General features: G+C 45.2%; 1 protein-coding gene across 7 annotated transcripts in view; it reads left to right on the plus strand.

Annotated features, from left to right (window-relative positions):
- The window catches only part of EPHB2 (EPH receptor B2), a 95,426-nt gene extending 92,056 nt beyond the window's left edge, over positions 1-3,370 (plus strand). For all 7 annotated transcript variants that reach the window (XM_009889838.1, XM_009889834.1, XM_009889836.1 and 4 more), the window contains one exon: positions 3,060-3,370. In XM_009889838.1, coding sequence (XP_009888140.1) covers positions 3,060-3,168 — 109 coding nt within the window. In that variant the 3' untranslated portion in view covers positions 3,169-3,370. The remainder of the gene's footprint in view (positions 1-3,059) is intronic.
- Positions 3,371-10,764: the final 7,394 nt, after the last annotated feature.

Below are 10,764 nucleotides of genomic sequence, written 5' to 3' on the forward strand. Positions count from 1 at the left end.
GACCAAAGAGACAAGGTTTAAGCAAACTGTAAAGCAAACATAGAGGCCTAAGTGCCTTTCATGCTAGAGGATTTTCTTCCACCTTTCCTTGGAGCTGCTGTTTACCCTTCTTTGCCCATGAACTTCTACTCCAAAACAGGCAAGGGCTTTGCCACTCTTCTGTTCCTAACACTTCCATCACCTAAGTAGAAAAGGCAACTGAAAATCCTTAGAGTCAGGTATGGGTCACGTCTCATGAATGCCATTCCCTGATCAGAAGAATTCATGACTGAGATGTGTCCACCAAGAGGGAAATGAGTGGCAAACTCAGCTGGAGTGACCACAGATAGGACCAACGCAGAGTCACAGTCATGCTTTTGGCATGACCTTATTTTTCCCAGATGCCTAATATCTATAAAAAATAGCAGCAGTGCAAAAATTAGATTCCCATAGTTTAGCAAAGGGAAACTGCCCTCAGGGACAAGGGAGCAGAACAGAGCTAGCAGATCTTAAAGGATGCTTTCCACAGAGCACAAGAGCTCTCAATCCCCAGGTGTAAGAAATCAGGAAAGGAAGGCGAGAGACCGGTGTGGCTGAGTTGAGACCTGCTGGTCAAACAAAAGGGCAAGCAGGAGATGCACAAGCAGGGACAGGTATCCTGGGAAGAGTATAGGGACACTGCCCAGTTCTGTAGTGATGGGGTCAGGAAGGCCAAGGCACAGCTGGAGCAGAACTTGACAAGGGCGCAAAGAATAATAAGGTTTCAGGTATGTCAGCCAGAAAAAGAAGGTCAAAGAAAATGTACCCCGCCTAAAGAGCGAGACTGGCAAACTGGTAACAACAGACGGAGAAGGCTGAGGTACCCAACAACTTTTTTGCCTCAGCCTTCACTGGCAGCCTCTCTCCCTGCACCTCTTAAGTGGATGGACCACAAGACAGGGACTGGGGGTGCAAAGTCCCGCTGTGAGAGAAGATCAGGTTCATGACCACCTGAGGAACCTGAACATACAGAATTCTATGGGACCAGATGAGATGTATCCCAGAATCCTGAGGGAATTGCCTCGTGTAGTTGCCAAGCCACTGTCCATAATATTTGAAAAGCAGTCATGTGAGGTCTCTGGTGACTGGAAAAAGGGAAACACAGCACCCATTCTTAAAAAGGGGAGAAAGGAGGGCCCTGGGCACTACCACCCTGTCAGCCTCACCTCTGTGCCTGGGAAGATCATGGAACAGATCCTCCTAGAAGCTATGCTAATGCATGTGGAGGACAGGGAGGTGATTCGAGACAGCCAGCATGGCTTCACCAAGGCCAAGTCCTGCCTACCAACCTAGTGGCCTTCTGTGATGGAATGACTACATCAGTGGACAAGGGAAGAGCTACGGATCTCGTCTGTCTGGACTTCTGTAAGGCCTTTGACACGGTCCCCCTCCCCAAAATTGGAGAGATATGGATTTGGTGGGTGGACTGTTCGGTGGATGAGGAATCAATCGGATGGTCCCATCCAGAGGGTAGTGGTCAATGGCTCAATGTCCAGATGAAGATCAGTGACAAGTGGTGTCTGTATTTGGACCAGTACTGTTCAATATCTTCATCAATGACATAGGCAGTGGGAACAAGGCCACCATCAGCAAGTTCGCAGACAACACCAAGCTGAGTGGTGCAGTTAACACACCTGAGGGATGGAATGCCATCCAGAGGTACCTGGACAAGCTTGAGAAATGGGCCCATGTGAACCTTACGAGGTTCAATAAGGCCAAGTGCAAGGTCCTGCACATGGATTGTGGCAATGCTCAGTACCAATACAGGCTGGGGAATGAAGGGATTGAGAGCAACCCTGAGGAGAAGGACTTGGGGGTACTGGTGGATATAAAGCTGGACATGAGCCAGCAATGCGAGCTTGCAGCCCAGAAAGACAATGGTATCCTGGGCTGCATAAAAAACAGCGTGGCCAGCAGGTCAAGGGAGGTGATTCTGCCCCTCTACTCCACTCTTGTGAGACCCCACATGGAGTACTGCATTCAGCTCTGGAGTCCCCAACATAAGAAGGACGTGGACCTGCTGGAGCGTGTCCAGAGGAAGCCATGGAGATGCTCCAGGGGCTGGAAAAAGGGAAGCACCTGGAGCACCTCTCCTCTGAGTATAGCTGAGAGTTGGGGCTGTTCAGCCTGGAGAAGAGAAGGCTCTGGGGAGACCTTATTGTGGCCTTTCAGTACTACAGGGCTACAGGAGAGCTGGGGACAAACTTTTTAGCAGGGCATGTAGTGATAGCACAAGGGGCAATGGTTTTAAACTAAAAGAAGGTAATTTTAGACTAGATATAAAGAAGAAATTTTTTATGATGAGGGTGGTGAAACACGGGCCCAGGTTCCTGAGAGAGGTGGTAGATGTGCCATCCCTGGAAACATTCAGGGTCAGGTTGGATGGGTCTCTGGGCAACCTGATCTAGTTGAAGATGTCCCTGCTTATAGCAGGGGGGGGTGGACTAGATGGCCTTTAAAGGTCCCTTCTGACCCAAATTATTGATCCTCTGATTCTATGTTTCTAAGTAGCAAAGGTTTATCACTTCAGGAGTTTATCACTCCTCAGATCAAAGCAGAAGTAGCAAGAACAGCCATCATCTGCACAGAGGGAATGAGATTCACACTGATGAGGGTGTAGCACATCCTGTTCATATGTCTCCAGGGGTGGAAAAAATGGGTTACTGTGTCACAGAATGAGAGAGAAAATCCAAACATGCGAAGAAAGAAACAAAATGATACAAGAGTAGAAAACCTAAGGCTTTACAAAGAGAAGTTCACTTATAAGCAGTGAGCATAGCCTGTGGTATTTGATTTCACACTCTCTGTTGAGGCTTCCAGTACTGTGGGGGTGCTGCAGGTAGCAAATGCAAAGGTTGGGAGGATAAGCAAGGAAGAGTCAAAGAGAAAGAACTGAGGTTTCACCATGTTTGCATGCATTTGTTGCATTTATGGAATAAATCTACAGAAACTTCAGCTCCCTACACACCACCCTCATACATGAGCTTGTGAGAAAATGTCTTCTGATATTTATGCAATGTTTGTTTCTTTTCCTCCCAAAGGGACATTCTGCGAGTTGGGGTCACTTTAGCAGGACATCAGAAGAAAATTCTGAACAGTATCCAGGTGATGAGAGCACAGATGAACCAAATTCAGTCTGTGGAGGTTTGATAGCTACATGTCCTCCTCCTCCTCTTCCTTGAGGCCCTGCTCCCCTTTGCCCCTGTATGTCCGAGCTCTAGGTCTTGAGTGTTCTGCATGGACCAGAGACAGGCAGCTGCTCTGAGGATCATGGCAACAGGAAGAAATGCCCTGTCATCAATAACGAGAAGTCGCCAAGAGTTTCTAGAATTTAAGCAATGGAAAAAGGGAACAAAAAAGACAACTATTTTAAAATAAACAACTATGAAATATTTTTAAATAATAATAAAGCAATTGCATTCTTGAAAGGGCTCCAAGACCAATGGGAGTCTCCAAAGGAAGAGAAAAGAGCAGCTTAATCTATTTCCTTTTGCACAAGGATGCTGCAGATGGGCCCATACACCTCTGGAGCAATGAGACTTTTTCAAGAAGGTGAGCGCAAAGAAAGGTCACAAGAAGCACTTCTCTTTCTCATGTGGGATGGCAGCTCTGGGAATGTCCTGCAGCCAGCAGTCCTTCCTGAAAGCACCTGTTAGCAAATCAAAGAGGAGAGAGAGCTGAAGCTCTTTGGTGCTGTGGAACCAAGTGCATCTCAGAAATTGATGGACTTCTTCAAAAACTGAAGACTTTTTTTAAAAAAATAAATAAACTGAGACTAGAAGAGGCTGTTTCCAACAAATGAGAAGGAATCTGTAATGCTTGGGGGGGTGGGGATGGGGAAAACCAATCCTTTTTACATCTCTTATTTTCTCTTGTCATGGAACAGTTTCGTGAGTGACAGTTTCCTAAGGGTCCGTCCGTCCACCCTCCAATGGCATCATTGTCTCATACATATCATATGCACAAGACTTTTAGTGATGTCCACACTAGATGCCAATGATCTTTTCCCAGAAGACTTCCCAAGTACAGTATGTAGTAGTTTTTGATTACAAATGCTGACGTGTACCCTTATTTTTCGGTTGTCATTGTTGGGAGATTTGTCCTTTTACCTTGTTTTGTTAACACCATTTTGTGAGTTTGGGGTTGGAAATTTTTGGTTGGTTGGGGTTTTTTTTTAATGAAAAAGAAATGACATCTCCAAGCATCATATCATTCAAGAACTTAAATCCCTCCCCTGTGGAAGGAAAAATTGCAGCTTATTGACAATGTGCCAGGAGAAAAATTTTTTATATGCACATTTCCTCCTGTTTGGTTGGTTGTTATTTTGCTATTTGTCATGGCCTGACAGATGTTCCTAACTGTTGGGTTTCCAGTTGTTCGCCAAGATGAAAGGACCATCTGCTCAATTCAGGGTTGCTGGTGCAAGGGTGAGCAGCATCACAGAGGGTTTTCCGGAGAGGGGAGGGCTGCAGGGGGGGAGGGAAAGACGGTGGGGCAGATGGGTTGTGGGGGGGAATGTTGACTCCACAGGTGGCTGTCAGAGCCCTTTGGAAATGTCTGACTGCTTAGGAAGGTGTCAGATTGGTGCATGTACCACAGAAAGGCAACGTAAGCCTGGTCCTCTAAGAGGAGCTTGCAGCACATGGTTTCTCGGAGTCCAAATTGTGTTAGCCGCCAGGTTCTGGATGGTTCGCTACAGTAACCAAACTCTGCAGATGTGCTCTGTGCACTTTGGGGACCCAGTCCCTTCGTTAGACGACACGTGGGAGCTCTGAGCCAGCTTCAGTCTCAGCCAGTTGCCTCGAGGGGGGCCTGGGACAGCAAAGGCAAAAACTCTGATCTGGTAGCCCGGGTCTCCGGAGGCAAAATGCTGTGGTTGAAGTTGAATGGTGGATTTATAAATAACTGAAACAAATACTTTAGTTACTGACAAGGTCTTTGGTATGTGTAAATACCACCAACCAAGTGCAGGCGGATACAAATGAGAATTGGGCTTGTTCTCCCTGTTCAGCCCCACCTTTTAAACATGCCTACCACCACCCACCTCAGGCCATGTGTGGCATATTTCCACACATCTCCTGGCCATGGCTAGCATAACTTGTGTTTACACACCCTTGTCTGACATTGACATGTCATTCATAGGGTCCTCCACTCGTTTTCAGCACCACTCACTGTTGAAGGCTTGTTCATTGGGACCTGGTTTGCTGTATTTTGCAGGAGCTGAATCCAAGAGGAAGTGTGTCTGCTGTGGGTAAAACTCGCAAGCTGTCTAGACCTCTGTGGCCAGACACCATCTCCCTAGACTGCTTGTAAAATATGAGGCCATTTATAAAACACTTAGCATTTTCCACTTGTGGGCCAGATCCAGCAACGAAGCACTTAAGAGTGGCAGCAGACCGTTCCCTACAAGTGAGAGTTACTTCTCTGCTTAGCTCTTGCACTGTCCCAGTTTTTGGTGCACAGCTTCAGCAGCAGGGGCCTTAACTGGAGGAATTCTCCCTCCAGACCCCATTCACTTGAAATCTCTAATGCAGGATTGTATTTTCTTTGCATATAGTACTTCCATGTTCTTGCATCCAAAACTGTATCTGTAGTTGTGTGAACATCAGTAGCAGGTGTGTGCTGGGTAAATGGGGACATATTCTGCACATATTGTCCCCAGTGCATCCTCTCTGACAGTGATGCCATTGCCCTGCATCTCTTTCAAATGGCAGAATATGATGTAGAGAGAGTGAGGGGTGAGTGGACTATAGGCTTGTTTCATGCAGGTTCTGCCTGGACATAATCAGCTTTCTGTCCTATATCCAGCCTGTTGTAATCTGTGTATCTAGCAATGGGATGCTTTTAATGCCCTTCCATTTAAAAAGCACTGCTCCTGGAAATGGATTCAACTTTTAAAGAGTAGCATGCAGAAATCAATGGTGTCAACTAAACCACATGCAGTGCTTGCACAGGGCACACAGGGAAATGGAGGTTCTCTGTGAACTCTGTCCTGTAGAAGTGCGGAGCAGTAGTGAGAATTGTTCCCATGGTGTGTTTCCTAGCTGCTGTATTTAACAAGGAACAGTTGTCAGTCTTTCCCAAAGACATGTCTGAAGCTGTTTGGTGGCAGTCCAGGGTGAGGGAGGCACAGTGCTGTGCCAAGTTGTCTAGCCACAGCCAACCAGCTACTTTATGTAAAAGGGAGCTTTGCAAGGAGAGCAGTCTCACTAGAAAATTCACCAGCAAATTCCTGTGGGGCAGCCATGTGGAAGTGGCACGTGATGCCCTTCAGTTGTCTTTCCCAGACAATTCTTGACTGTTCTTTGCCATCCCTTACATTCCTGCAGACACTAAGGAGGAGCAATCGACAGGCAGCATCCCTTCAGACCCAGTCATTAATAGACAGGGCTTGAAAGGGCACTTCAGGTCTTCTTCATTTGGAGACATTTTGTCTTAATGCACTGAATCTCCTTGATGGCTAGCATTATACAGATCTACCTACCAGACCCAACCCACTGTGAAGGATGGGACCATACGGAGCTCAGTGCCACAACTCGCCAAAGCCGTGGCGACTGTCTGTAGGACAGAGAAAGCACATCCTTGTCACTTCTTCTGACCAAAAATCACATGGTGTTGGTACTAAAAGTAACACATTCCCATCTGTTTATACCAGGCATCTCTGTGACATCTGTCTGTATTTGGCTGTGTAAGACTAATGGAAGACTGGACCTAAAATAGAAATGACCCATAAAACACTGCGATTTTCTGCATCCCCCAGGCTCTCCTGGGAGCACGAGGAACCAAGTTCCTGTAAAGTACTTTGGTTGTAAATGCCGCCGGAACACGCTCCAGTGGAAGGCAGAGTCACTGAAGTGGCTTTAACATCTTTATTTCATGGGTATCAAATGTACTGCTGTGAAATATGAGTCTTAACGGCAAAATTCAACTTCATGGGGAGAACATGTAACAAGGGAAAAAGCACTTGCTAACACTGACACTGTGAAATACTGTTGTGCATGTGCATGTGTGCATGTGTGAATACTTAACAAAAATTATCACAATGAGATTTTCGGGCACCTTGTTGCAATTTTCACATTTCCCCTCCACCTTTCAAGCTACCTCCCAGACTTACCCTTCTCCTCCTCTGTTTCCCACTGCCATTTGCTGCTGAGGGTCACCCGTGTCTGGTGACAGCAGTCGGTAGGAGAGCTGAGCAGGATCCTAGGTAGAAAATACTGTTGGTTGGCCAGTGATAAGGTCAAATCATGCAGAGCATCATGGGCCAGAGTGGAGAATAGTAAAAGGTTAAAATATATTTAGTGGGTCATTTTCAACTGTTGCCACAAGCCCTTTACCTGGAATGAACAGCACAGGGGTGTGCCAGGCAAAAGGAAAACCAAACTTGTAAGACACAGCACTGCCATGAGGAATCGGTTGCCCTTGCCAGCTGTGGGGACACAGAAACAGGGCACTACGAACTGCACTTTCCCTCCCCAAATTACCTTCCCCCCTCCCCAGTAAAATCTCAGAACTACCTTTGATAAACTTAATGGAGATTTGTAGTTTTCAGCAGCAGAGGAGCTGCTTGCTACAGTCCAGCTTCTCCTCTCCATCGTATCCTCGCTACTGAACAGTAGCTTTCAGTGGCAGCAATCCACACACAGGGCTTCCATGTGGTCTGGGTAAATGTGGCTCTCACAGGCTTACCAGTTATGCAGTATTGATTTAGTATTGTAATTCAAATGTAGAGTTTTATCCCACAAGTCCATGCCAGTCATTATATAGCAGAGTCATCTTGTTAGCATCATTGAACCGCTATGCACTAGTGTTAGTGAGAAGAGAACCATGTGCAGGGAAGCATATAAAATTGTACAACCATGTGCAAGACTAGGGAGAAAGCAGTGCTACATCTTCACTCTTGGCCAGCTACAATAGCAGGATCCTGTAGTCTTCACAGACTGCTTACACACTATGCAGTGCAGAGTCGCCTCCTGGTTTGGCATGCCACAAACGAAGGAGAGAGGATATTTTATCAGTATTAGGTGCTGGCTATACTAATAATACCTTTCCCTTGAAGGTGTTCTTTGAATTGGTGTTAAAGGAAAGGTTCTTTTCCAGTAATCATCACACAGGCTGCAGATCAGCAGGGGCCTGTAGAGAAAAACTCTTGGTGGGTTTGAGCAGTCAAGAAAACTTGTTATATTTTCCAAGCTGAAACCTGGAGTCAGGGCTTGAACTCTGCTGCAGCATCAACAGTTGTATCCTCTGATGATACAATGAATCTGTGGCTGCCTTGGATGTATGAATCCCGAGTGTCTGGAAGTATCAGTGTTGCCTGGTTTGTTTTAGTGGAGTCTGCTTTTTTAATGTATTTCATCTTCCTTCCTGTGTGTCTAACTTGAGGCTGATTTAATGCAGGTCTTTCTCCATCTTCAGAAATGTTACATACTTACTAGTTCTTCACAGACAGGATGCAGCATTTCCTCCTTCAAAGTTATATGAGCAACTAATGTAGTACCAACTTCATTTTTATATTCTGCTGGCAGTTATCCAACGCCATTAAAGGCATCCTAAAAATTATCTTCCTTGCTGTGTTCCCCTCGTTTTACACTTCGATCTCTTAGTGAACTGGTGTTTGACATGCTTTCAGCTATAAGACCGATAGTTCTTTATATCAATCAGTTAAGCCAAATGACATGTCCTCAGAGTTGCATCATCTGAGCTGTTCCTGCTTGTTGTCAACACAACCACATTCTGTCCCGGAGCTGTAGTTTGTGACTTGAGCACTGGGTCCATCTGCTTGTTCCACCGTGTTGACAATTCAGTGAGATTCTGCCACTGGCTGTCTCATGAGTAATTCCCACCAAAAAATTCTCTTCTGTATTGCTGATTTAATCTTGTCATTGCTGAGAGCTGCTAGAATCTTCCTACTATGGAGAATATACATCTTTTTTTTATCTTCAGTCACATTTTGGCCTTGTGTTTAGACTTCTCCAGGATGACTTTGCTTCTTCTAACTATTGAGCCCTTCCCAAAGACACGACACAACTTTGGTCTGTGTTTGCTTCCATACGTGTTGCAATCTTCCATAGTTCTCCTAGAAAACTCCCTGCACTCTGCAAATATTTTTTGGAAATTACCTTTGCTGCTCTCCCTCTGTTATTCCTGCCAACTCTACTGACAAACATTATTTGAAGAAATTTGGGACTGGAAGCAAGAAGTCCTCTCTCCCCACAAATCTTTGTTTGTCTTAATCTTCATTCTCAGCTGTCTTACAATTGATTCAGCAGTCTCTCTACTTTTTTTTTCTCTATTCTGCAAAAATTTTTTCTGCAGTCCTATGCTTTGTAGGAGTGCAGCAACAGTCCCACTTCTGCAGCACTGTCTGATCACTGACTTGCTCACTCCAGCCAGACTGTTAGATTTTTGTAGTACCCCTGATTGCTATTCATGCAAACAAACCACAAGACTTGACCTTGTGTGCCTCATTTTTTTTTCAGGAACTCCATTTTGCCTTCATAAAAAAACCCAACAAATGTTTGGTTGATCCTTTTCCAGTTCTTTCATTCCACTAAATTTCAGGAAGTTTTCTGTTGCCTCAACTGCAGCTTCTACTTCTACCTCTAAGGTCAGTCTTCAATTCTTGCACAGATGTTATGCTGTATGCTTTGATGATTCCTACTAAGTCTAGGAGGAAAGGATTAAATTTTGTCAAGTCTTTAATAGCCAAACAGCTATGTTAGCAAAGCCTAATGGAAGGCGTTCAAGGAGGACTAGGGGGAAGCATGTTGTTCTAACCTGAGGTTTAAGCTGACAGTCAAATCACCCTTTTCCCCAAATTGCCTTTCTTCTGCACTTCCAGCTGACTGGCTCCAGTTTGTGGTGAGCAAGCTGGTTTGTGAGTCTGGGAGGTGGAGTTTGACAAAAGCACCATACCCCAGCTGAACAGTGCCTCTCAGGCTTCGTGAACACCAGCCTGAGACAGATGGAGTGGCAAATCCACACCCTTGCTTGGCCTTTGATAGTAGAGAATAAATGTGAAGTCTTTGATTGCTAACAAATATTAGCACTCGTTAGCCTTCACACAAGGATGTTGTTATGAGCCAGTAAGTCTCTGACATGCTGGCTTCTCAAATGCTGGTGATACTTTTGTTCTCCTGAACTCAAAAGGGATACTTAGAAACTAAGAAATATACAGATACGGGACTCAGGAATAGCAAAAAGTCTTTGGGAGGTGTAAAAGATAAATAGATTTTGACTCCTGGTCTGTTAGAGGTAAACCACGATGATAAAACAAAATTCATGCCATTAAATCAGAAAAGGTGCAAGGTGAATAAGCAGTAGTCACTACTTCTCACAACAAAAGCACTAAGGCAGGTAAAGCAGAATATTCTTTGGCACAAAGCACAATGATTGAAGGGTAGAACTCATTGCTGGAGCATGTTGATACCAATCGTTAGATGGATTCAAAAGATGACTGGACAAATTTGTGAAAGAATAGTCTCCTCAACACAAAAATACCACTTCCAGTTTGTCTGGGTCAAGGATGCCATGGCGCATGGGGTATATAACAACATTCCTACAGCACCTATTTTATAACATCGTATTCTTGGGGCTGACACATTTTAAATCTCTTAAAAGCCCAAATTCTCTATTGAGCCTCATTGATTTTCCATTCTTCACTCTTTCTGGTGAAGGATTTCTGTGTGGAGCCAGAGGGCTTCCCATGTCAGATGAAACCATTTGCTTCCTCCTCCCACTTCC

This window comes from Charadrius vociferus, unplaced genomic scaffold (genome assembly GCF_000708025.1).
Source record: "Charadrius vociferus isolate BGI_N301 unplaced genomic scaffold, ASM70802v2 scaffold727, whole genome shotgun sequence".
Lineage (NCBI taxonomy): Eukaryota > Metazoa > Chordata > Aves > Charadriiformes > Charadriidae > Charadrius > Charadrius vociferus.